At 45.6% G+C, this 22,805-nt stretch overlaps 7 protein-coding genes across 12 annotated transcripts; 4 read left to right on the top strand and 3 right to left on the bottom strand.

Annotated features, from left to right (window-relative positions):
* The first annotated feature begins 1,157 nt into the window (after nucleotides 1–1,157).
* Nucleotides 1,158–3,310, top strand: hapln2 (hyaluronan and proteoglycan link protein 2). The gene is made up of 5 exons (XM_085917498.1): nucleotides 1,158–1,600; nucleotides 1,668–2,051; nucleotides 2,121–2,237; nucleotides 2,306–2,488; nucleotides 2,756–3,310. Exons 1-5 carry the CDS (start codon nucleotides 1,540–1,542, stop codon nucleotides 3,031–3,033), a joined length of 1,023 nt encoding a protein of 340 aa, XP_085773624.1. The 5' UTR covers nucleotides 1,158–1,539; the 3' UTR covers nucleotides 3,034–3,310.
* bcan (brevican) lies at nucleotides 3,311–9,222 on the bottom strand. Its single transcript, XM_085917497.1, has 14 exons — nucleotides 9,176–9,222; nucleotides 7,815–7,894; nucleotides 7,360–7,752; nucleotides 7,124–7,301; nucleotides 6,880–7,007; nucleotides 6,544–6,810; nucleotides 6,008–6,466; nucleotides 5,368–5,922; nucleotides 5,139–5,243; nucleotides 4,915–5,073; nucleotides 4,648–4,730; nucleotides 4,428–4,572; nucleotides 3,792–3,974; nucleotides 3,311–3,720 (listed from the first exon to the last, which is right to left on the bottom strand). The coding sequence occupies exons 1-14, from the start codon at nucleotides 9,178–9,180 to the stop codon at nucleotides 3,626–3,628; spliced, it is 2,835 nt and encodes a 944-aa protein (XP_085773623.1). The 5' UTR covers nucleotides 9,181–9,222; the 3' UTR covers nucleotides 3,311–3,625.
* A 133-nt stretch (nucleotides 9,223–9,355) lies between these two features.
* isg20l2 (interferon stimulated exonuclease gene 20-like 2) lies at nucleotides 9,356–11,803 on the bottom strand. The gene is made up of 4 exons (XM_085917492.1): nucleotides 11,686–11,803; nucleotides 10,693–11,274; nucleotides 10,415–10,615; nucleotides 9,356–10,338 (listed from the first exon to the last, which is right to left on the bottom strand). The coding sequence occupies exons 2-4, from the start codon at nucleotides 11,209–11,211 to the stop codon at nucleotides 10,225–10,227; spliced, it is 834 nt and encodes a 277-aa protein (XP_085773618.1). The 5' UTR covers nucleotides 11,212–11,274; nucleotides 11,686–11,803; the 3' UTR covers nucleotides 9,356–10,224.
* mettl25b (methyltransferase like 25B) lies at nucleotides 11,790–14,655 on the top strand. 2 transcript variants are annotated; one of them, XM_085917490.1, is made up of 8 exons: nucleotides 11,825–12,312; nucleotides 12,377–12,495; nucleotides 12,560–12,776; nucleotides 12,856–12,918; nucleotides 12,992–13,132; nucleotides 13,402–14,030; nucleotides 14,108–14,292; nucleotides 14,363–14,655. In XM_085917490.1, the coding sequence occupies exons 1-8, from the start codon at nucleotides 12,181–12,183 to the stop codon at nucleotides 14,446–14,448; spliced, it is 1,572 nt and encodes a 523-aa protein (XP_085773616.1). In that variant the 5' UTR covers nucleotides 11,825–12,180; the 3' UTR covers nucleotides 14,449–14,655. The 2 variants fall into 2 exon arrangements, with proteins under 2 accessions (XP_085773615.1, XP_085773616.1); XM_085917489.1 differs by having other exon boundaries at nucleotides 11,790–12,312; nucleotides 14,108–14,655.
* A 99-nt stretch (nucleotides 14,656–14,754) lies between these two features.
* On the top strand, nucleotides 14,755–18,589 carry LOC147051658 (uncharacterized). 2 transcript variants are annotated; one of them, XM_085917484.1, is made up of 11 exons: nucleotides 14,781–15,243; nucleotides 15,345–15,710; nucleotides 15,932–16,291; nucleotides 16,356–16,709; nucleotides 16,897–16,914; nucleotides 17,002–17,068; nucleotides 17,144–17,187; nucleotides 17,252–17,402; nucleotides 17,569–17,682; nucleotides 17,817–17,884; nucleotides 18,051–18,589. In XM_085917484.1, exons 1-11 carry the CDS (start codon nucleotides 14,854–14,856, stop codon nucleotides 18,072–18,074), a joined length of 1,956 nt encoding a protein of 651 aa, XP_085773610.1. In that variant the 5' UTR covers nucleotides 14,781–14,853; the 3' UTR covers nucleotides 18,075–18,589. The 2 variants fall into 2 exon arrangements, with proteins under 2 accessions (XP_085773609.1, XP_085773610.1); XM_085917483.1 differs by having other exon boundaries at nucleotides 14,755–15,243; nucleotides 17,817–18,589.
* sri (sorcin) lies at nucleotides 17,706–20,590 on the bottom strand. Of its 4 annotated transcripts, none has more exons than XM_085917496.1 (8): nucleotides 20,261–20,590; nucleotides 19,586–19,636; nucleotides 19,422–19,491; nucleotides 19,256–19,299; nucleotides 19,039–19,186; nucleotides 18,828–18,941; nucleotides 18,699–18,757; nucleotides 17,706–18,624 (listed from the first exon to the last, which is right to left on the bottom strand). In XM_085917496.1, exons 1-8 carry the CDS (start codon nucleotides 20,297–20,299, stop codon nucleotides 18,598–18,600), a joined length of 552 nt encoding a protein of 183 aa, XP_085773622.1. In that variant the 5' UTR covers nucleotides 20,300–20,590; the 3' UTR covers nucleotides 17,706–18,597. The 4 variants fall into 4 exon arrangements, with proteins under 4 accessions (XP_085773622.1, XP_085773620.1, XP_085773619.1 ...); XM_085917494.1 differs by having other exon boundaries at nucleotides 19,586–19,642; XM_085917493.1 differs by having other exon boundaries at nucleotides 19,586–19,645.
* snrnp48 (small nuclear ribonucleoprotein 48 (U11/U12)) lies at nucleotides 20,267–22,738 on the top strand. The gene is made up of 9 exons (XM_085917491.1): nucleotides 20,267–20,964; nucleotides 21,153–21,266; nucleotides 21,331–21,391; nucleotides 21,466–21,546; nucleotides 21,649–21,831; nucleotides 21,946–22,067; nucleotides 22,140–22,264; nucleotides 22,339–22,455; nucleotides 22,540–22,738. Exons 1-9 carry the CDS (start codon nucleotides 20,821–20,823, stop codon nucleotides 22,628–22,630), a joined length of 1,038 nt encoding a protein of 345 aa, XP_085773617.1. The 5' UTR covers nucleotides 20,267–20,820; the 3' UTR covers nucleotides 22,631–22,738.
* Nucleotides 22,739–22,805: the final 67 nt, after the last annotated feature.

Here is a 22,805-nt window from a genome sequence, read left to right on the forward strand (position 1 = left end):
ATCGGCCGTCATACGTCGACGTGCTTCATAACCCCGATGCTCGTCACGCGTGGTTTGAGCGAGCCATCCGGCAGGACGGGACCGGTAGTCGGTCTGGCTCCCCCCCGAGCGACGGCCTCTTGTTGAACTGAACGTCTTTGAGGTTGTTTCTCAACCCGTCTTGGAGCCCACTCACAAAAGGTTGACGATAGCCGGACGTTCTGATTTCGTTTCAAAGGCACTTCATTTAGAATGCACTGGAACCTTTACACAGGAAATTAATTAAAGACAGACAGACAGACAGACAGACAGACATGCAGAAGGACAGACACTGAGACAGATAGCAAGATTGCGAGCTAACCAGATAGCGAGATAGCGAGAGAGCGAGAGAGCGAGAGAGCGAGAGAGCGACAGACAGACAGACAGACAGACAGACAGACAGACAGACAGACAGACAGACAGACAGACAGATAGATAGATAGATAGAGAGAGAGAGAGAGAGAGAGAGAGAGAGAGAGAGAGAGAGAGAGAGAGAGAGAGAGAGAGGGGGAGGGAGGGAGGGAGGGAGGGAGGGAGGGAGGGAGGGAGGGATGGATGGATGGATGGATGGATGGATGGATAGATAGATAGATAGATAGATAGATAGATAGATAGATAGATAGATAGATAGATAGATAGATAGATAGATAGATAGATAGATAGATAGATAGATAGATAGATAGATAGATAGATAGATAGATAGATAGATAGATAGATAGATAGATAGATAGATAGATAGATAGATAGATAGATAGATAGATAGATAGATAGATAGATAGATAGATAGATAGAGTGCAGCAGGATGTTTTGGGGTGAATACTAATTGGAGGCCAATAAAGAGGTTCATTGATAAAGAGAACAATGCTTAGGCTATACAAAAAAGACTCCTATTATTTCCTCTTGTGTCCACCTCAGTGTGTGTGTGTGTGTGTGTTGTGTACACACAATGAAAGTATCACAATGGGGGTCCTTGTGTCACTGAGCCAACACAGCTTTCTCTCACCGAGCGGCCATAAAGATGCTTGAATGGCAGCTTCAGTGCTAGCTGGCTGCAAGTTAGCACGCTCTAATGTTTATTTATTCAGCCAAGGATCCTTACCAAAGTCCAGTTTGGAATACAAACGCAATTGACAAGGAATTCTGGTGTCAAAAAAGCTTTCTGTGGTCTGGTGCTTTCTGCTTGGGCTGGCACAACACGAGCCAAGAGCCACAAAGGTCATTAAACATCTGGAGGATGACAATGGTGCTCGCTTGACCACGCGACCAGCGTGAGGGGGGAGAGAGAGAGAGAAAGAGAAAGGGCAAGAGCCAACTGACATTCGCCACTTCAATAAACAAGCAAGCACGGGAACTACAAAGACTTTTGGAGATTTCAAGGATTTCCAAACCAAAAAATGGACCAAACCAATGTGACAACTTCACGGAGAGTCCGAGATCTTCACCACGTGAGATATCGCCATGATCTCTCATTGTAAACTTCTTAAGTGACTTGAAGGCGCTCCTCGTGGATTTTCCATCATCATGAGTTCCTCCCTGGTTCTTCTGGTGAGCTGCCTGACCGCCAGCGTGGCTCTGCTCTCAGGTAAACACTACAAAGATGTATCATGACGCCACTTGAAGAACACCACTTTTCATTTTTCTTTAACTAGCCAATAACACGGCCACCCAAACGAGATCCCCGTCCAAGCTCAAGTACCTCCTGGATCCGCCCGTTTACGCCGAGGTGGTCGGGCGTCGTGGCGAGAACGTCACCTTGCCGTGCATCCTGAAGATCAAGCCCGACCACTACAAGATCAAGTGGACCAAGCTGGAACCGGGACACGTGGGCCCGGAGAACATCGTGATGATTTCCAACGCTCACGCTTTCAAGCGGCACGGCGGGCTGGGCCCGAGGGCGTCGCTCCGGCGGGCCCACAACATGGACGCCTCGCTGCGGCTGGGCCCACTGCAACTGCGAGACGGCGGAAGGTACCGATGCGAGCTCATCAACGACATCGAGGACGAGAGCGTGGAGGTCACGCTCAGGATTGAAGGTAAGACCTCATCCGGATTTGGACCTTTATCATGGTTGGGATATTGAGGAGTTGTTTTTTTGCGGTCAGGAGTGGTTTTTCCGTATCAGAGTGAAAAAGGACGCTATAAATTGAATTTCCGAGAGGCTGAAGCGGCGTGCGAGGAGCAGGATGGAATTCTGGCCTCCTACCAGCAACTCTACAGAGGTACCGGTGGTGTTGCGCAACATTGTTTGCATTCGATTGAATTTGGTTCGGTATCATTTGTTGTGCAGCCTGGACGGAAGGTTTGGACTGGTGCAAAGCGGGTTGGCTCCAGGACGGAAGCGTCCGCTACCCCATCATCAGCCCCCGCCCCGCCTGCGGGCCACAAACTCAACCGGGTATTCGCAGCTACTCGCCCAAAGATAAGAACAGAGACCACTTTGATGCATTCTGCTTTACCTCTTTGACTGCAGGTGAGCTTGTGGGGTGGGAAAAAAAATCTAAAGTATGTTGTTTTTAGAAAATATATATCTATTTTTTTAATATTTTTGGGGAATAATGCTTTGAAAAAAAAAATTCTCATTAAAATACTTTTCTTGGAAAATGCATTTCAAATGAATTCTCAGACTTTTTGCTGCCAAAAATCTTTTTAAAAATGATGGTCAAATAAATACATTTTAAATTGAAATGAAATACATTTCTTTGAAATAATTCCCAATTTCCTATATGTGGCATCACAGGTTCCGTCTTCTATATCGCGGGCGCATTTTCCCTGGAAGAGGCCGGGCGAGCATGCGGACGTCGGGGGGCCGAGCTGGCGCTGGTGGGCCAGCTCTACGCAGCCTGGCACTTTGGAGGCTACGACCGATGCCACGGCGGCTGGCTGCGAGACGGCAGCGTGCGCTTCCCCATCGGTACTCCCAGGACACGATGCGGGGGCGTCCCCGAACCCGGGGTACGCTCTTTTGGCTTCCCCGATAAGACGTCGCATCTCTATGGAGCTTATTGCTATAGGTAGTCGGACAGTTAGCATTTATATCGAAAAAAAATTTTGTGCCTAATACTGGTTAATTCAAATTGATCTGTACATTAAAAAATATATATTGTAAATAGCAAAGCCTCCAAGTATTTAAATGATTAGGAGTGCTGTAATATTTAAGCTGCAAAATTTTCATTAAAATGTATTAGTGCATTTTTATTCATTTAATTTATTCATTAAACAATTGTAAATAAAAAAAGATTGCATTTTATGATGTATTATTTGAATGTATTTGTATATGAATGATCTTGAAAATCTGCCCATAAAATAAATAAATTTAAAAAAAAAATCCAGCTCAAAGATTTTGCTCTTCCATTTTTTCTGTTATAAAATAAAAACAGACTAAATATCGGAAATAATAAGAAGTGAAGTCCAAGTGCCCCGCCGTGTTTGCTTTAATAAAATACATCACTTTATGGAAATCAAAAAAATACAAACACCATTCATCAAAGCGACGCTAAAATTGCTTGTTTGGCTGTATTATTTGGATTACAGCGGGTTTTTTTTGGGGGGGGGGGGGTGGAGCCTAAGGTTAGTTTCTGTGCTGAAGATGTTTTGGAGAGTGATTTTCTCAATGTGTCTGGAGCGGGGTGCTGCTTTGTGTGTGGACGGTGACCTCCTCCACCGCATCGGGATGGGGGCGAGCAGTCGAATTGAGTCGGAGGTCTGCACGTGAAGACGTTTATATCGTTCAAAAAGGAAATGTCCATTTGACGTCTTTCCATTTTTTTGCTTACCTGGCATGCACAAGATCAAGGGCTCCTCCCAGCGGCCGCCGGGCAAGCAGCTGATGATGGGGTTCAGTTTCTGGACGTAGCCGGCGTGGCAGCGGTAGCGTACCTTGGCGAAGGTCTCGTAGTGGGTCCGCGTCTTACCGAACGGCGTGGCGTTGGGAACTGCCGGAGGCTTGCCGCAGGATGCTGGCAGACAACAACATATACATACAAGCAGTCAAGATATAAGATGCTTTTAATTTTATTTAATTATTCCATTAAATGGTTTATGTGATGTAGATGTAAGAAAAAATTAAAGTAAAATACACATTTTTATTTTTTTAATTGAAAATAAACAGTTATAATTCCACATTTAATATTTCGTTTTTTATTGATTTGTTTATTTATTTTTTCATTTATTCATTCAACTCCTGGTTTTAATTTTTTTTTAATTTGCCTTTAATTATTCAATTAAATGGGTTAATGTGATGTAGATGTAAGAAAAAATAAAAGTAAAATAAATAGATTTTTAATTTTTTTTAATGGAAAATAAAGAGCTACAATTACACATTAAATAATATTTTGTTTTTGTTTATTTGATTCTAAAAATGTTTACCTGATTGTAAATAAGCTTTAAAAAAGTCAAGTGCACGAACTCACAGAGGCCTTTCTTGCAAGTGAAGGAAAGATGGTAGTTGCAAGGCACGTCGCTCCAGCGTCCTCCATCGTGCCAAACCATGGCGACGCAATCCTCGCCGGACAGGAAGTAACTGTCCGGCTGCCCTCTGTGCCAGTTGTCATAAATCTGAAGCAGAAAAAAAAAAAATCCCCTTTTACTTACTGGAGATCCTCAAAGACAAAAAAACAACAACATCCTCACCAGAAGGTTTCCGTCGGACCAACGAAAATCTCCCTCGATGGTCTTGTCGTTCAATCCGATCCACTGGTACTCTCGATATTTGTCTAACGTGAAGAAAATCCGGATGAGAAACAAAAAAATTGTCCATGGTGGCAGAAGAACATCAGATATAATCTGAGCTTCCTTTCCAGACCAAACACCAAGCGCCCCCCTCATGTTGTGTCTCCTCAACAACACTTCCAAAACAAAGTTGCAAAGCGTAGATATGGCGGAAGACCTTCTCTTTACCATTGATGTGCTGTTGCTCCTCAGGGGACATGATGGACATAAGATGTCCACCGACGCTCCGGCAGTGTTGTTCTGCTCCCTCCCAGCTCTGCCGTGCTGTCACATGACGATAGCAGAAGCTTTGGAACTTCTCCCAGCCGGCCTCGCAAGCCTCCGCATCTGGAGAGTGACAAATAATATGCTTGAGGAGACGTTTAAATTCAAGTGAGGGTGTAATTCCTGACCTGACTGGCAGGAGGCGCCGTTGTACCCGGGCAGGCAGAGGCATTTGGGCGTCTCGCCGTCTACGCATGTGCCGCCGTTCAAACATGGGCTCTCCCCGCATAGGTCTGAGGAGAACACCCCGTTTACGTCATTTGTTTGTATCGAGGGCTAACTCGTTCACTACCGCTGACGACTATAGACGTCAAAGATCCATCTGAACTGGGATGGCGGTTATTGTTTTTATTTTACCTAGGATGACGTCCTGTCTTTCAGCCATGGCCGTGGGTTCTTCTCGGTCTACAATCGGGTCGGTTACGTTCTCCTTGGTTTGGTCTTCAAGGAGACACCCGGAACATTTTTGAGGGTTGGTCTTCTCTTGTCCTCCCTTTGGTTTGCTGGTGATGCTAGTGGCTTCTTTCCATGCAACAGGAAGTGGAGTGCTGGACAACATGTGGAATCCAGACTGATGTGTGGAGGAAGTAGATGTTGATGGAGGTGTTCCAGGATCAGTTGTGTGATCTGGTGAGTCCCTCAGGTTTGATCGCCATTCTGGTTTTACTTCTGGACTTTCTTTGGCGGAGGTTTGTGTTCTAGCGTTGTCTCCATCTTCCGGTGTGATCTTCTGGACTGCTTCTTGGTGTGTGGTACTGTCTGAGATGAAGGTAAGCAACACCGGAGGGGAGCTGGATTGGATTCCAGAGGATGAGGTCCTGGTGGAAGGGGTCGCAGAGACTGTCATGACCCCAGCTGGCAGGATCTTGTGTGACTCTGGCGTGATGGATGCCACACCAGAAAGCTCCTCACCTGTCAAAAAACCCCCACAAATGTTCAACTGTAGGCACTTTATTGAAGCAATATTTTGCTCCATAAGTGCAAGAGAATGACTTACTTGAATGCAAAGGTGGCTCTGAGGAGGTGATTGAGTTGGTTTCCATAGTAACCGAGGGGTGGGTCTTTTCCTCTCCAGAATCTGCATGATCTTCAACTGTTTTGTTGTGGTCAAAAGTGGGTGAGACAGTGGAGTAGGAGCTTGCTTCTGTACTGTGAGATGAATCCACGGTACCAGCGCGTGTGGGAAAAGTGCTCTTGTGTTCCTCAGAGTGGCTGGTGATGTCCTCGGGTCCAGATGTTGTCTTTGTATTGAAGATCATCAAGTTGGCGGAAGATGCTGTGTGACTTTCAGGCTCAGGATCATCCGAAGTCCACGATTCGGTCTTTAGTAGGTTTTGGGTGACAGGGTGGACAGTTTGAACCTCACTACCGGTGGCTGTATCTGCTGTGGAGAGAAGCTGGCTGACGTCCTCTGACGCAGCGGTGAGAGTAGATAGCGGAGATGGAGTGAAGTCACCTGGAGAGAAGACATCAGAGGAACATTATACGTACTAGCCAGTAACTGAAAAGACTTGAGAAGCTTTTTTTTAATACTTCTGAAGCAGTAGACGTCATGGTGGCTGTGAGCTTCGGGGAACTCCGTCATGTTTCCTGCCGCTTCCCCACAGCGCCCTCCGGAGGTCACTACGGTGTGATGCACCCTGCCGCCCTTTAGCCACCCTGAGCCGCAGTGATTCAGTCCCTGGTGCTGGGCTGAGTACAGTTGGGCGAGGGTGGCTAGCTCCGCCCCTTCGCTCTGGCAATACGCCTCGGCCTGGCCGAAGGTAAAACCGCGGGGGGCCGAAGCGTGGAACACCTCACCTGGTAGATATGGATTTGTGGAAATGTTTGTCATGGCAACTTATTTTTATATCAGATGAAATCTAATACCTGCAACGTGGCCCACGTAGCAGTAGACATCAAAGAGCTGTTGGGGCTCTAACGTTCCAAAGGTCCTCACTCCTGGAAGTCCTTCCATGACACCCAAGCAGTCCTCTCTCGGCTTCTGAACCGCATATCTGACGAGAGGAACTGCTTTCAAATGGGGGTTTGTTTGAAACTGATTTGAAAGTGATTTCAAATCATGCAATGATCGTTTCTAATGTAAATTCTGGTGGATTCATCTCATCCTCACCTAACCGAGCGGTCCGAGAGCCAACCCGCTCGGCAGTGCTCGTAGCCGCTGTGGTACGCCGCCAGCAGTTGCTCCGGCTCGGCCATTTGGGCCCCGATCCCCGTACAAGCCTCGCGGGCCTGCTCAAAGGTGAAGGCGTGCGAGCTTCTCGACGGGTCCCCGCGATGAAACACCAAACCTGAGTGTACGTTGACTGGATTATTCGGAGTTCTGTCGATTTGACCTTTGTATTTTACCTTTGACCTGGACCCGCGTGGCATCGTGGTCTCGGTCGGGTCCCTGCTGCACGTGGCAGCGATACTCGCCGGCATCGCCGTACCTCAGCCCCTCCAGTCGAAGCGTCAGATCGGCGGGGGAGACGGCGTAACGAGGCAGCGAGGCCCGGCCCCGGTAGGCCTCGCTCACTTGGACGCCGTCGCCACGAGCCACCAGGATCTCCGTCTCCTTATCGTGACCTACCAGGCTCCACCTGACCCGAGGTAGAGCCAGAGCGGCGTGCCGGCCGTTGGTGGCCGGGGCGGGTGGCGGACGGGCCAGTGACACCAGACACGGTAATATCAGCGAGGCGCCCAGCTCGGCCGTAGCGTTTGGACCAGACGTGATGGTCACATGTAGGAGGTTTGTGTCATCTGCGAAGAAAATCGTTATGTCTATCATGTGGATTGATTTGTTTCGGATTCTGTGATTCTACCTGGAGGATGCTGGGCGCTGGAGGATAACGGGAGAACCAGCAGAGCGACGGCGGTCAACATGACCAGTGGACGCACCTGTCTGAAGACAAAAACAAGTATTTATTTATTATTATTTTATTTTTATGATTCACTTGATTGTTTTTCTTCATTTTTACAAGGTTAGCCAATATTGGATTTGGACACACAAAAGAAAAATCCCAAATGTTCTTTTGTGGCAGTTGGGTTGTGTGCAACGAATCCTAATTGGTCGTAAAAATTCTCAAGAGGCGCTAACCGTAAGAGTTGACTCGAGCGATTGAATGACAAAACGACATTTACTGCCTGCCCTGTGGTTCTTTTAAGTTATCCCTGAAAACGTTCCGTTTTCCCAGAAGTTACCCCCTCAGTTTATTCTCCTGCTCTGAAAGAAGCTCAGCGTGTTCTTTGTGCTTTTGTGCTCAGAAAGACATTCATTAGTGCTTGTTTTGTAAACCTTCACAACTGGATTGAATTCTGTGAAAAGCACTGCTCGATCCTGGATTTGGTTTTCAAGGACAAGCAGCTCCAGACCACTTGGTGGCAGCATTGCACCCTATGAAAAAGCTAATAAAATGGACAAATCTAAAAATTCATAAAAATGTGACTTTTTAAAACAATGTCTCTTTTCTTTTTTTGAATGTGCGAATGGTTTCAGAAGAACGGTTGCATCCAGGCAACATGGTGGCGCAGCAGGTTGAATAGCCCCTTTAGAAAAGAGAACCAAGAGGCCAAGAGGCCAATCACACTTTGCCAGGAACTGTCATGTGAGGATAAAAAAACAAATAATATATATCACTTCAATTGTACAGTTAAGATTTACAGCCTTTGTTTTGTCATGGGATTGTGTTGTAATTCAAGAGCCGTCCAGCTAACTAGCAAACATCATTAGCATGTTGGGAAAATGCGTTACCTTGGGTAATATTTAATCAACTTCCAACAATTTTTTGAAAAGTAGCGATTAAAGATGGAAAAAAAAGTAAAAAAAAAATTATCCAAGGCACTTTGAGAGGTGACACAAAGCTCGATAAACATATTTTTTTTCTTATTTACTAAGTTACTATATATATATTTATGTAAATACAATAAAAAATGCCTACATTAATCTACATTCTATTTCAACAAATTTGATCACTGTCAATATATTTTTATCTATTGAAGAATATTTCAAAAAATTGATGACAATTTAACCTTCAACATGACAGGTCAATGACATCGTTCCAGAAAAATGAATGAATACACATATAGTTCGTCGATACTATTGAAATCTATGTATTTTAATCCATCTTAGGTAACAAAATATTAATGTCATCACATCAAATGCTCAATGAAGTGCATTACTCACTTCATCTTGCTCAGGCGCAGCTCCAGAGTCAAAGAAATGGAGGGAGGGAAGTTGGTTATGTCCACCCAGACAGCTCCGGAGAGTGGAGATAAAGGAAAGAAGGGGGGGGGGGGCGAGGCCTGGGTGGGTCTGGGAGGGCATTACCCAAAAAACTCCTCACCCACAGCTTTACATCCTCCCTGCCTGCCTGGAAATTGCTGCCTTACAGGAACTAATCAGATTAAAATACTTCAAAGTATACAAGACAAAAGTATTTGGCCAGTATGGACAGAAATATTGTGGAGAAAGCTCAAATGTGGAAATATTATTAGTAACGGCAAAAACGGTGGTATTAGGACACGTACGTAGTCAAATGAAAGAAAGTTGAACAAAAATATTGGAACAAGTGCAGGTAGTGAAAAGTGACTTTTAATCAGTCCGAGTGGGGAGTTGCACGGCCAAAAATGTGCAACATGAACAAATTCCTGCGCAAAGCTAATAAAAAGCGAATTAGCCGCTCATGCTGGGCTACGCACTGCATGTGGCAATTATTCAAGCTCTCAATAAGTTAACCCAGCATGAATCCATATTATATTTAAATCAAGTTATTTCACTGAACGCAGCAGGCGAGCGCTTAATCTGCTTTACTTTCCTAAAATGGAGGAAATCACTCAAGAAAGAATTTGTAAAAACGTCGAGTAAGGACATTCACAGAAGAAAACACTTTTTTTCAATTTATTTTTTTTTCAATTTTTTTATCATAATTGTCGTCATGAATGTTTTTGTTTTTTTTTACCTGACAAAAACTTGCTATAGTGGAGAAACATGAATAAAAACCAAAAAGTATTAAAACATTTTTTTCAACATTTTTTTTTCCCCGAAATAGAAATAAAATAGATTTCAGTGTGATTTAAAAAGAAGCATCGATAGGTGCTCAGTCACACATTTATCTGTACTTTTTTTTTCCTAGTGAGTACACACTAAGTTATACTGTACTTATTGATCACCTTCAGCCAAATTGGAGTTAGCGGTTCGAGCAGGAAGTGGGTGGAGCCTATGGAATGAGCCAATCAGCTACTACCACTACCCGACGCCAACTTCTTCTCCCACTCGTCCTCCACCAGCTTGTAGAGGTCCATGGTGGCTCGGGCGTCTTCTACCGACGAGTGTCCGCCGCGTCCTGTCTGAAGGCACAAAGATGGGTCGCTCTGATCAGTTTTTATTATTATTATTGCTTCATTCGTTTCGTGAAATTCCAACCTGGATGTCGCGATGAAAGATGGCCTTGGTGAGTCTCTTGAGTGAAGCGCAGCCCTTTTCCTCAAAGCCGGCCCGCTTGTTGAGAAGCGGGATGCGGGACGTGTCCCGGGTCAAGGGGGGCGGGTGCGAGTACTGCAGGACGCGGAAGTCGTTGTGGACGGCGTGGCCGATCACTACCTTTCCCGCCAGTAGCTTCAGGATCTGTCAAAGATTGTTTGAGAAAAAAAAAAAAAGATCAAGACATCATTCAATGATTAAGGAAGTAGACTTTCCCTCACCTCCTTCCTGGCTTGGCAAAAGGGCGTGGCTTTCCTGAGGTCCCGGGCCCGGATGCCGCTCCATCGCGTGCGGTAGTCGGTGACGGGTACCGAGGGATTAATGAACTTGTCGTACACCACGTCACCCTCGTAGGAGACGATGCTGCAACGTCCCAAGTGGCTGACGCTTCCCTTGGGACCCGTGCCCACCATCTCGCAGTCCATGGCGAGGTATTTGCTGGCGACTGGGATTGGTTTCGAGTATTGTTTTGATGTTTTGGTGTTTATCACGTTCAAAATAAGCTGCTGGTGTGGGGGAGATGAAGGCTCGTTGGAGCTCCCTGCAGCAGGAGTTAAAAGCTGGTTTGGTGTGGCGGAATGACAGGAGGGAAGCTGAGTTGACGTGATGCTTTGCTCTCTTTGCTTTCTTTTATGTTTTGATTTCTTTTTGTTGGGTTGTGCCACATTGTTTTGTTGGATGTTGTTCACACGCATCTTGCTTGTCGTCTTAGTTCCCGATGTTCCCACACAAGCACACATTTTGGGATGACCTCTTAGTAGCTATTTGGGTCAGATCACTTCCAGCAGTTTAGAGGATATGAGCTGTGACAAAAAAAATGAGAGAAAAAAAATACATTAAACAGTCCGTGGTGCCATTTCCCCCTTAATAATACATTGAATGATTCAATATTCATACTTTATCAAAGGAACTATGATGAAGTGAATAGAGGCGTTTCTTATCATTTTGCTACTTTTATATTGGAAAAGCACCGAATGATTATCCTTTACAACTACTGTTAAAAAGGCCTTTATTTATTTACTTGAGGTTCTGACGTCAACTAGCACCATGCCAATGCTAGCTAATGCTATAACGGTCGTACTAACCACAATTACGGATGATTAATGGTTGCATATGACACAAACAAAAAATGGACGACGTCTTGACTTGTTCTAACATAAATACAACTTCGACTATGTTCCTTGAAACGATTTAAGAAAGAAGACAAAACAGACCTGTAACACATTGTGGACCTGGTGTTTTGAACAAACAACAAACATCTACTTCCGGGTCATGGTGCGTTCAGGTAGAAAAAGAACTTTGCATGTTCAATAACTTCATATAAATATAAGTATGCGTTGGACGCACAGCAATTGTTATTTTAATACATTGTAATAACATAGTATAAATGTAGAGTTGTAGTATGTGTTCTGTTTGTATTGGATTTGAGTTTCCCTTTGCTTTGAAATGCTAATATCTTAAAGTTAACGAAAGACAGTGAACGCCCCATTGTTTTGCAGAGTTAGCTTGCCGACTACCACTAAAATCATACCAATTCCGCGTAATTATCATTACAATAACCGCTTAAACTGAACTAAAACATTCCTGAAATGTATGCGAATAATATATGAAACTCGTGAGTTCATGTACTAACCTTTTTAACTCACGTTTACCTCCGAGAATGGCTCTTGGGTAGTTAGCATCGCGCTAGCTTCGGACTCGCATGTTAAATGATGCAAGAAGAAGACAAAATGTGGGAAACTTCAAATCTTAGTTTTTCTGCGGAGGAGCAGAAAGAACTAGCCAAAAGAATCATTTCCTTTCTATCACAATACAGATACCTGTCAGAGTCATACATTATTGTAAGTAACTTTTATCTGAATACATGAAGTATTTCTCTCAAATTGGCTTTGTTTTTAATTGAAGGAGTTCTTCACTGAAGATTTGTGGCACAAGTTGCCAATCAGCTGGCAGTCTGTTCTGCAGAATCTGTCCTATCCTCAGATAGCAGAGCTTCTGCTGGATGCTGGACATGCACACAGGAGGTACACACACACATATATTGTGTAAATAACAGAATAGATATTTATGAATACATGGCTTTTTCAGATATTCACACGTGTGGCCACTGTCCCTCTTGGCTTTCCGCACCACTGCTCACTCCCTGGCCTTTCCCAGAAGTTCCCGGCGGTCACGAACCTGCGCCGATGGTCCAGTCAAACCCAAAGAGTTTCAGGAGAACCTGAACCAGAGCTCGCTGCTGGCACATGCCTTCCGCAAGCACGTCAAGCCAAAGAAGCAACACGAGATCCGTGAGCTGGGCATGGTACGCAAGAATATTTGTTCAATGTGTTTAAAAATAAAAAAAACACAAAATACATTTGTATGATTTGAATTGCTTTTAGTTGGTGAAGCAACTTTGTGAGTGGACGGCGTGCAACCGCGTTGTAGACGTTGGTTCTGGACAGGTAGTACGATGTGAATGAAATGTATAAAACCAACAAAATCCTGCCATTAAATCAAACATCTCTCTGGCCGCAGGGTCACCTGACTCGCTTTCTATCATTCGGGCTTGGCTTGTCAGTAACGGCCATCGAGGCTGACCCTACGCTGGTTGCCATGGCAACCAAGTTTGATGAACAGCTACTGTGCGCCTTGGACAAGGAGAGGCGGAAAAAACAGGTCATTTCAATTCAAACTTAATTTGATATTCACAGTATTATGTATTACTAATTTTATTGGACATTGATTTCAAATTAAATGTCAATTAAAATGACGATAATAATTGTTCTGATTTAATGTTACAAAAATATAGACATTTTGTTAATTCAATCTTTTTTCAATTAAATTTAAAAAATAGATTTATTATTTTAATTCTACCATATCACACATGAGTAATAAGAATATCGACTTTTCATCAAATAACATAACTAACATTTTAAATGCTGCAGAAATGTTCCTCTGATCCTCCATCATCGGAGGAGTGTCCTCGTCATGTGACGGGTTGGGTGGACCCCAAGGCCTCCTGGGAGGCCTTCATGCAGCAGCTGGGCGCAGGCCACGCTGTCGGCGAAGGTCCATTTTCACCTCATAACAAAAGACTCCGGTGCCCTGAGGCGGCAGTCCTCGAGGGGGACGTCTGGGAAAACCTGGTCCTCACTGGTCTGCATGCGTGCGGGGACCTCAGCCCCACCCTCCTCCGCCATTTCGTCAAATGTCCTCACGTTCTCGCCATCACCTCCGTGGCATGCTGCTACATGAAGCTCACCACCAAAGAGCAGCCCTTCCCTCCGGGCGTTCCCGGACCCCCCGATACTTCACCTCCGGACCCCCGTGACTTTGGCTACCCGATGAGCAGGCACGTGAGGGGGCTGCCGGGACACCAGCTGCCCTACAAGGCGCGAGAGGCGGCTTGTCACGCCATGGAAGACTACGTGGAGAGGCTGCGCGAGGAGAGCCCGCTATTGAGGACGCATTGCTACCGCGCCGCCTTGGAGGTCTTCATCACAGACAGCAGGCCGGATCTACGCAGGGCGGGAATACAGACGGTGAAGAAAGCCCATTTGTTGACTTTCAACGAGTAAGTCAACTCCATTTCTGCGTACGTCATCAAAAAAAAACGGAAGGTTAAAAACGTCCGTGATGTTTGTGCTTTAGGTATGCCCGCTTGGGTCTGGCCCGGGTGGGTCTGCCTCCATCCCTGCCTTTGGACCAGGACCGCTTGGAGGCTATGCTGGCACAGCAGGGCCGGGTGGTGGTGGTCTTCAGCCTGGCGCTGCTGCTGGCTCCCGTCGTGGAGACACTGGTGCTGCTGGACCGCATCATCTACCTGCAGGAGAACGGTGAGCCGCCAACGCCGCCTAAACGGGTCCGCGGGTATTTACGTTCCGACTCATCGTATCGTCTGCGCAGGGGTGCGCAGTCAGCTGATTCCTCTTTTCCACCCAAAGTTTTCTCCGAGGAATTTTGTGCTGGTGGCTCGGAAGATTCCCGAATAAAAGGATTGTACAGTATGTGAACTTCAAGCTAAGATGATTTTCGCCTCGCTTTTTGGAGGTTTTTAAATAACATAACGTTTTTTTTTTTAAACGCAATGTATTAAAATAAATCACACAGACATGTCTGTGATTTTTTTTCATAAAACGTCATTATCGTCTATTTTGTTTTTCCATGGTCAAACTGTTGCTAGGCAGATCATCAAACTCAAAATGCTTCACTATTTTGCACGTTGTGTGTACAGTAATGTGTTGTTTTGAGTTTATTGGACCCCCCTGACCCCCCCCCCCCCCCAATACAAACACAGGCACATGATGCTAAGCAGATGTTGCAAACAGGTTGAAGTCCACCAACAGCATTTGAGTAGATTTTGCATTCCCGAGCTGGACCCTCAGAGACCACGAACCATGTTGCGTCTGTTCCTGGCAACGTTGGTTCTTCTGCCGACCCTTCACCGGACGTTCGGCGGCAGGGACGAACGCCCCGGCTGCCGACCCCTGACCGCTTCCTTCTGCCAGAACGTGGGTTACGCGACCAGCCGCTACCCAGCCGGAGTTCAGGGCTTCAACGTGCAGCAGCTTCGTCAGATGGTGGAGACGGCCTGCTCGCCCGACGTAGCCGTGCTCTTGTGTCGCGTGGCCTTCCCGGAATGCTCGGAAGACGACGCCCGGGTCAAACCGTGTAAGGCCGTGTGTCACAAGGTGAAGCGAGAGTGTGACTCCGCCCTCAAAGCCAAACGCCTGACCTGGCCCAGCAAGCTTCAGTGCGACGCTTTGCCCGAATACAATTGTGTTCAGGTCAGTGGTCAACCATCAAAATGGCCGACTTCCTGTTCAATTTAGGGCATGACGTATTTCCGCCCGGGCCATCCATCCAAATGATGTTTGCGTGCTTTCAGGCTCAACAGTTGTCATCCTCCACTGATTCGGCAACAACGTGCCAGACCATCACCATTCCACTATGCAAAGACCTCAAATACAGCCAGACCATCATGCCAAACATTTTAGACCACACCAACCAGGGCGATGCGGGAATGGAGGTGTCCCAGTTCGCCCCGATGGTGCAGGCACAGTGCTCGCCACAGCTCAAGCCTTTCCTGTGCTCCGTCTACGTTCCAGAGTGCAAGGCGGGAACTCGTCTATCTCCGTGCAAAACTCAGTGCGAGCAGGCTCGCGCCGGATGCGAGCCCCTGATGAGCATGTTTGGCTTCCAATGGCCGCCACGTCTGAATTGTGACGATTTTTCCACATATTCCTGTGATCCGGTAAGGAGAAGCATGTCTGAGAGAATTTATAGCATTGTTGTCTAAAGATTTCACATCGATGCTAGTTTCCATTAGCTCGTCTATGGTGTTTCACATTTATGCTAGCTTTAAGCTAGTTAGGCCAGATATGGTTTCAAAACAAGCCCGCTAGCTTAACGCAACACAGAGCATGCGACAATACTCGTAGACGTGTTCCTAATAAAGCGATTCTCCCCACGCAGGCTCCCCAGTCTGAGACGACGACATTAGGAACTTGCGAGAGCATCACGGAGCCCCTTTGCAAAGATCTCCCGTACACACAAACGGTCATGCCCAACATCCTCGGCCACAAGACGCAACAAGAAGTCGGCGTACAGGTCAACGCTTACTCCAACCTGGTCAACCTGGCGTGCTCGCCCCACCTCAAAACCTTCCTGTGTTCCGTCCTGACCCCCGAGTGCTCGGCGGGAAAAGCCCGCTTGCCCTGCAGGACCATTTGCGAGCTGGTCCGCTCCAGTTGCGAGCCGCTGCTCAGGGAGTTTGGCTTCTTCTGGCCCGAGTCGCTTAAGTGCGACGCTTTCACCACGGCGTCATGCCAGCACGTACGTAAACGAAATGATCGAATAAGTAGCTAGCCATCTTCTGGATGATGTCTGTACTTTTCAGTTTGGCGTGGGCGAGGGCGGCGGCCTCTGCGAGCCCCTCACCATCCCCATGTGCCAAGGCCTGTCCTACAACCAGACCATGACCCCTAACCAGCTAGGTCACGCCACCCAGCGCGACGCCGCGTCCAAGATGTCCTTCTTCCACTCCATCGTGCAAACCAGCTGCTCGGCCAACATCCGCCCCTTCCTGTGCGCCGCCTACGCTCCGCAGTGTTCCTTGGGACAGATCCGCCGTCCGTGCCGGAGCTTCTGCCAGAAGGCCCGTGATAGCTGCCAAGCGTGCTTGGGCCGCTACGGCGTCTCCTGGCCTCAAGAGCTGCGTTGCGAAGCCTTCCCACAGGATGACTGCGTCACCGTATGTATACGAGTAGCTCAACTTAATGCTAACACATAGCAAGAAACGCCATAGCTAGGCTAACCAAACGTTAGCCCTATTGCGATTGTGTCGTGTAATTTCAGCGAATAATATTGATCATTCATCATCCAAAGTTGAATTTGATATCCATAATATTGATGTTATGATTGTCTTCTGTCGTTTGCAGGATGACGAGAAGTCAGAGGTAAACACAAAAACGTCGAACAATACGCTCACGGGCTAAAAGGTGAAAATGATTAGGACACCGGTTTTGAATTTCTTGTGATCACAGGCCATGTTGAATGCCGAGGGCGTGGCGGCCAGGCTGCAGGCTGCGGGACATTCGGTTGCCGGAAAATGTCAGTTGACATTTTGGACTTGAAAGTTGTCTTTGTCTAACACTCATGATGGGATTTATTTCCCCCCCCAAATAGCGCTGAGCGTCAGAACTGCGCGTTTGCTGCTGACACTGGCAGACGTATCCTTCACCGGTGTGTGTCGGTGTTGATGCGTGGTTGAGTTTCCTGAGCCGAGTTTCTCAGGCAGACAAATCTAGGGACCTGGACGCGGTGGAGTTCTTCAAGCTAGACCACTATGTGGCGGCCGCCAGACGAGAGTTCTTGGACAGCTACGAAAGAAGGCTACCGCCTTCTTTTACTCAAGCCAACATGAACGAGGCCCTCACTGCACGGGGTAAGGATTTTTCGACAGTATGATTCAGTTGATTATCATGTTGTCAAAAAAAGGATATTTAAAAAAATATATATATCTCCTATTTGTAAATGTTTATGAACAAATTTGCAAGGGGTGCAAGATTGACCCCTGAGGGACGCCAATTTTGTTTCCATCTTTCTCGCAGGGTTCGGGTTGGACAAGGACAGCTTAAAGACGCTGTGGTTGGAGTACAACAGCCAAGGGAAGCTGGAGTATGATGACTTCATTGCTTTGGTCACACGGATGCGAATCCTTCAAGGTAACAAATTCAGACCATTTTTTTTTCAACATTTATCTTTTAATGCTCTAGTGCAGAAATATAAGAACTGGCTAGTAATTAATACCATTTCATTACAGTCAGATTTATTTGGGATGTCATTAATATTCCAACAGATCGTTTCCAAAATCACCTCCTCAATTTGCCGTGCGACTGCCAAGTGGCCAGCTTCTCTTTCAAACAGGTGCGTTTACTGTCACCGGACACTTTATTCCGTACACAAGCCAAAGTCATCGAATATTCCCAGCGCTTCTAAAAAAACAACAACAACCCTCTTTTTAATCTAACACAGTCACTTCTAATATTCCATATTTGATTGATTTTATATCAATATATTTTTATTCTTCCAGTTCATGAAGTCTGCGGTTGTCTGAGGATCATCTTGAAGCGCCAAGTTTAGTCGCACCTTTTTTTTTCCAATACAATTTAAGAACTAAAAGAGTGTGAAGGCTGATAAAGAGTGTCAATACATTGATAATAGTAAAATAGTGGTACGTTACACAAATTAATTGCACAGTGGAACCTTTTAAGTCAAATTCCATGTCAAATCTTCATCATTGGTGCCCTTTGATGTCACAAGAGGGCGCCAAAGCACACCCAAGATGATTTGCGATAAACAATGCCTTAATTGTGGTTGTAAAATGTGCAGTGTGTGCAAATAGTGAATGCTGCTGGTGTTAAGATGTCATTCTGGGAATGTAATGAAGTTTGTAAGGGCGGAAACAAATTGTAGTAAATTAATTGAACTTTTTCCCCCACGATATTCTTTGTTGGCCAAATGATAGAATATTGTTGGACTTTCAAGGTTCCGCTGTTTAAACAAAAATACATCTGAATAAAAAAAAAATGAGTCTATGGGTGAAAAAATAAAGAGGTGTCCCTTCCACGAGTCCTTTCTCACATGCTCATGGTCACCTGGATAAACTGGACAGAGAGAAAAATGGCCATTATTGTTAGAGAGGGAAAAATAAACGTATCGGTTGTATTTCCGCACTTACATCATCATATTGGAAGTTGGCGGAGCCGTTTTGACTTGTGTCGCGGCGTCTGAAGTGATCTGAAAATAAACACGCGCAATTATCGATTCAAAGGATTCAAACGCGATCCGAGAATTTTCGCGTTCTCACCGGTCAAACCTCGGAGTCGAACGCAACAGCTCACAAAATCGTCAAAGGGGATTCTTCCGTTGATGCCGTAGCGCTTCATTATCATGTTCATACCGTTGGGGCTCAGATTGTAACCTGCGACATAAGCAAAGCGATATATGTGGGGGGGTACTAATCCCCTGCTGGCCACAAAAGGCATTGCAGCCACTCCCATTGTCAGTGTATCACATACCCAGCGACTTGATGGCCTGCTGCATCTCCTGACCTTCCACCATGCCACTTCGGTCGCGGTCAAAAGACATGAAAATATTCTTCCAGGCGTTGAGCGCCTGCCACAGGTCTTTGAATTCGTTAAAGCCCATGGTGCCCGACATGTCTCGCTGACACGCGCCAATCAAGGATCTCACCGCAGATTTTCCAGCTTAAGTGTTTCACGTCAATAAGGATACGTCCAGCATGTTGATCATCAGTCTGCAGGTGTCCATGTTGAAGGCTGGGTTAAATATAACAAAACATACATTTGATCATTTATCCATTCATTTCGTGTAGGGCGTGATTCAAATCATTTGTCCATTATACCAAACAATTTTTTTTTTTTTAATGATTATTTCTTACGTTGATAAGTGCCAGAGAGGCCGGACTGAGTGAGGCATCGTTGCAGCTCATCTGCGGAGATCTGGCCGTCCTGTCAAACCACATGAATGAATGAAAGAAAAAAAATGATTTTGATCCATTTGACTCATATCCTCTCATGTTTAATTTGAATTGAATTTACTCACTTGGCCAGCGACAGCCGAAAAGTATCCATAAAGAGGATCCTGCTGCTGCTGCTGCTGCTGCGGAGTTGCAAAAAATGTATTTGAAAGATTTGACATGATATGAATGTATGTAAAGTGCTGTTAAAATGGAGAATGTTTGCGGATATGATTATATCTTAAGATTTTGGGCATTATTCTTAAAAGTGCATCTAATACATAAAAAGCCAACTGAAATAAAAACACATTTCAGGTTAATTACATAAAGATAAATACATGAGAAAAAAAACCCCAGACCTTTTCTCCATTACAGTACATGTACGGTACATTGGGTGTGTCGAGGACAAAAAAAAAATAGATCAAATGTCATTGATTAATTTGACGCATTGCTGCAAGCAAATCTATAATCAATAACCATTGATTACATCATCTAAAACTAGTGTAAATTGTTGCAGAACGACCTTAATATATCATTTTAAAGCATTAGTCGGATACGTTTATAGCGGCAAGCTTGACTTTGGCACATTTCGAGCCATTAAGGTGATTCATTTCGGGTAAGATATCGATTAAGTGCAATTCCGGTTGCTTTTTCAAGCCAATCTATTGAATCTCGCTCCATTTCTGCTTTTCACAGGATTTGCACAGCACGGAAACCGAAGCACTTTTCTCGGCGAAACTTCCTCGAATCCTCGCCCTTACCATTCCTCCCGGAGCGGCGCCGTATCCCGCATAAGCCATTTTCAACCTCTTCGAAAACTATTTCAAATGTGAACGTTGATCCGAAAAGTACTAATGGAGTAGTAGTTACTGGTTAGGTTAATCTCTGCCCCTCCCACCAGATTGTTGTAATTTTTTCTATTTTCCGGTGTTAGGCTAGCTCACAAGAGCCCACCAATCACAAGCTACCGTCTTTTGATTTCATCAAGGGCGTTGAAAATGTCGGTGAAAAGTAACAACATAACATAAAACAGTTTTGCAGGTTAAAGTTGTATAGAAAGTGAAAAAAATAGACTTCATTTATTACAAAATAGCTCATCCACCCATGTAGCATTCTGATTGGCTCACACAGACCACCTGACCTGTAATCTATCAACATCCCTGTAGGTGGCGTGCTGAACAACCGCATGTGATCGCAACACACACAAAGAAAAAATTCTGACGTCATCCCTGGGAAACATGGCGACATTTGTATCAACAGGAATCAAACTGCGGTGATTTCGGATGGAATTTCTCTCTCTTTAGATCTATAGCCACCAAAAATGTCGGACTCTTTGGAAACCACAACCCCGCAGGAGCGAATGGAACACCTGCAGGAGTTGTTGGAGTTTACGGAACATTGCCAGAAACAGATACAAGATCTGTACGACGCATTGGGCTGGTCACCGGACAACGACCCGGATAAGGTAACCACAAGTATCAGCTAAAACAACAACAAAGACATCAAGTTTATTTTTCAAATCTCAAATGACTTTCAAAATAAAACAGGCCAATATCCATTGGTCACTGGATTCTAAATTCAGACATTTACTTCATCTTAACAAGCTATTCTGTTCTCATTTTCTCATTCTTTTCTCTTTTTCTTTGAATCCAGGAACCAATGGTGCTGTGCCCCTACGATCCCGGCCATCGCGTCCCTGTTCGCAGCATGGAGAGACACAAAGCTTCATGTTACCTCCGAAAGACGGGCTACTCTTCTGACGAGCAGGTGACACCATTTTACTATCTTTCACTTGTGGTTGTGTGTGTGTGTGAAAATTGTCGTCTTGCAGGCCGAAATGTGCGACGCTTCCTCATCTTACGTCAACACCAGCGTCCGGAGCTATTCGATGGGTGAGTGACGACTTCCTCGAGGAGAATGTGTTAGCGATGTTAGCATTGTAATATGTAATTTGTCTTTGGCGCAGACAAAACCCTTCAGAACCAGGTGATCCTACGGGCCAGAGCTGCTGCTCCACTCATGAAGATGGAGGGTGTGTTCTGGCAAGGTACGGACCGACCTGGTTCATTTGGAAGGCTGAAGTCAAAATATTGCTTTGGTGCCAAGAAACGGTTGTAGTGAGCTCGATTGATCTCTTGCGGTGTATCAGGTCAGTACTCGTACCAGCCCGTGGACGTGCCGCAAAACCACAAGCGAGCCGTGTGCGACCTCACCGTGGCCGACCGGCTGGCGCTGTACGACCACGTGATCGCCGTCCTCAACCAAGAGAAGACCGTCGCCGCCTCAGGCAACGAGGAACTTTACGTAGATCTGGTGTCAAAGCTGAAGAAGGGTAAGTAAATACTTTGTGACTGTGTTTTAGTCGATTATTTAAGGGTGTGTACTTTTGACACCTCTGGATATGTCGTAAGTCAAGTTCTTGGCAAAACTTCTGCGTTTGTGTCAGCTGAAGAACAGAACGAACCAAAGACGCATTTGGAGCTGATGGCGGAGATGCGAGACTACAAGAGGCGACGGCAGTCCTACCGAGCCAAGAACGTCCACATCACCAAAAAGTCCTACACGGAGGTTCGAGACCCCCCCGCCCCTCAAGTTGGAAGTTGTTTTTTATGAGGCTATAGCAATCGTATCGTCTCACAGGTTATCAGAGAAGTCATCCAGGTCCACTCGGACGAGCTCGCCAGACAGTGGAAGGAAGAGCATGAAGAGGAGGACAAGGGAAAAGAACACGAGGCGGATGAGGCCAGAGAAGGAAAATCCCAAAGGTTCTATTTACCTTTGTTTTTACCCTAAAAGTGAAGGTTCACTTGCTCATTTGATGTTTATTTGTGTCCGGCAGGCGTCGGACGGACAAAAGGCGTTCTCTGTCCTCAGAGTCCCGCAGATCGCGTAGCAGACGCCACCGTAGCCGCGAGAGGAGTCGCGAGAGAGAAAGCAAGAAGAAAAAAAGGAAGAGGTAAACTTGTGTTTTCCTGACATTAGCATCATGTCAGAATGGCACTTGTTCTTCTATTCATCTTAATTGTCTGCATGTGGACAGAGATTCACGCTCCCCAGAGGACAGACACCACCACAGCAGCAAGAAGAAGAAAAAGAAAAGGAATGAGCGAGGAAAGAGTGACAGTTCTTGACCAGATAACTTGTGTCAATAAAGTTGTGCAACAGCAAAATGGCACCTTTTTTTTTCAACTAACTATTTTGTTACACTTGAACATTATAAATTGATGTAAATATCAAATAAATATGTGTCAATATTTTTGGGGAGTTGATGAGTAATATTATAACGATGTCACCCTGTATTGTTTT

This window comes from Syngnathus leptorhynchus, chromosome 8 (genome assembly GCF_054491065.1).
Source record: "Syngnathus leptorhynchus isolate UIUO chromosome 8, UIUO_Slep, whole genome shotgun sequence".
Classification (NCBI taxonomy): Eukaryota; Metazoa; Chordata; class Actinopteri; order Syngnathiformes; family Syngnathidae; genus Syngnathus; species Syngnathus leptorhynchus.

What these genes read in the sequence shown, in the direction of transcription:
- hapln2 (XM_085917498.1), top strand. Translation starts at nt 1,540, where the DNA reads ATGAGTTCCTCCCTGGTTCTTCTGGTGAGCTGCCTGACCGCCAGCGTG. An exon ending in CAGCGTGGCTCTGCTCTCAG is followed by an intron (nt 1,601 to 1,667) that starts GTAAACACTACA and finishes TTCTTTAACTAG; the next exon opens with CCAATAACACGGCCACCCAA. An exon ending in GGTCACGCTCAGGATTGAAG is followed by an intron (nt 2,052 to 2,120) that starts GTAAGACCTCAT and finishes TTTTGCGGTCAG; the next exon opens with GAGTGGTTTTTCCGTATCAG.
- bcan (XM_085917497.1), bottom strand. An exon ending in CGGCGCCTCCTGCCAGTCAG is followed by an intron (nt 5,074 to 5,138) that starts GTCAGGAATTAC and finishes GTCACTCTCCAG; the next exon opens with ATGCGGAGGCTTGCGAGGCC. An exon ending in CTTGATCTTGTGCATGCCAG is followed by an intron (nt 3,721 to 3,791) that starts GTAAGCAAAAAA and finishes CTTCACGTGCAG; the next exon opens with ACCTCCGACTCAATTCGACT.
- isg20l2 (XM_085917492.1), bottom strand. Translation starts at nt 11,211, where the DNA reads ATGTGTGCTTGTGTGGGAACATCGGGAACTAAGACGACAAGCAAGATG. An exon ending in TTTGCCAAGCCAGGAAGGAG is followed by an intron (nt 10,616 to 10,692) that starts GTGAGGGAAAGT and finishes AATCTTTGACAG; the next exon opens with ATCCTGAAGCTACTGGCGGG. An exon ending in TCTTTCATCGCGACATCCAG is followed by an intron (nt 10,339 to 10,414) that starts GTTGGAATTTCA and finishes TTGTGCCTTCAG; the next exon opens with ACAGGACGCGGCGGACACTC.
- mettl25b (XM_085917489.1), top strand. Translation starts at nt 12,181, where the DNA reads ATGATGCAAGAAGAAGACAAAATGTGGGAAACTTCAAATCTTAGTTTT. An exon ending in GCTGGACATGCACACAGGAG is followed by an intron (nt 12,496 to 12,559) that starts GTACACACACAC and finishes TGGCTTTTTCAG; the next exon opens with ATATTCACACGTGTGGCCAC. An exon ending in TAGACGTTGGTTCTGGACAG is followed by an intron (nt 12,919 to 12,991) that starts GTAGTACGATGT and finishes CTCTGGCCGCAG; the next exon opens with GGTCACCTGACTCGCTTTCT.
- LOC147051658 (XM_085917483.1), top strand. Translation starts at nt 14,758, where the DNA reads ATGATGCTAAGCAGATGTTGCAAACAGGTTGAAGTCCACCAACAGCAT. An exon ending in CCACATATTCCTGTGATCCG is followed by an intron (nt 15,711 to 15,931) that starts GTAAGGAGAAGC and finishes CTCCCCACGCAG; the next exon opens with GCTCCCCAGTCTGAGACGAC. An exon ending in CGAGGCCCTCACTGCACGGG is followed by an intron (nt 17,403 to 17,568) that starts GTAAGGATTTTT and finishes TCTTTCTCGCAG; the next exon opens with GGTTCGGGTTGGACAAGGAC.
- sri (XM_085917493.1), bottom strand. Translation starts at nt 20,299, where the DNA reads ATGGCTTATGCGGGATACGGCGCCGCTCCGGGAGGAATG. An exon ending in GCGCCGCTCCGGGAGGAATG is followed by an intron (nt 19,646 to 20,260) that starts GTAAGGGCGAGG and finishes TTTGCAACTCCG; the next exon opens with CAGCAGCAGCAGCAGCAGCA. An exon ending in CCAACTTCCAATATGATGAT is followed by an intron (nt 18,625 to 18,698) that starts GTAAGTGCGGAA and finishes CTCTCTGTCCAG; the next exon opens with TTTATCCAGGTGACCATGAG.
- snrnp48 (XM_085917491.1), top strand. Translation starts at nt 20,821, where the DNA reads ATGTCGGACTCTTTGGAAACCACAACCCCGCAGGAGCGAATGGAACAC. An exon ending in CGTCCGGAGCTATTCGATGG is followed by an intron (nt 21,392 to 21,465) that starts GTGAGTGACGAC and finishes TCTTTGGCGCAG; the next exon opens with ACAAAACCCTTCAGAACCAG. An exon ending in AAGAAGAAAAAAAGGAAGAG is followed by an intron (nt 22,456 to 22,539) that starts GTAAACTTGTGT and finishes GCATGTGGACAG; the next exon opens with AGATTCACGCTCCCCAGAGG.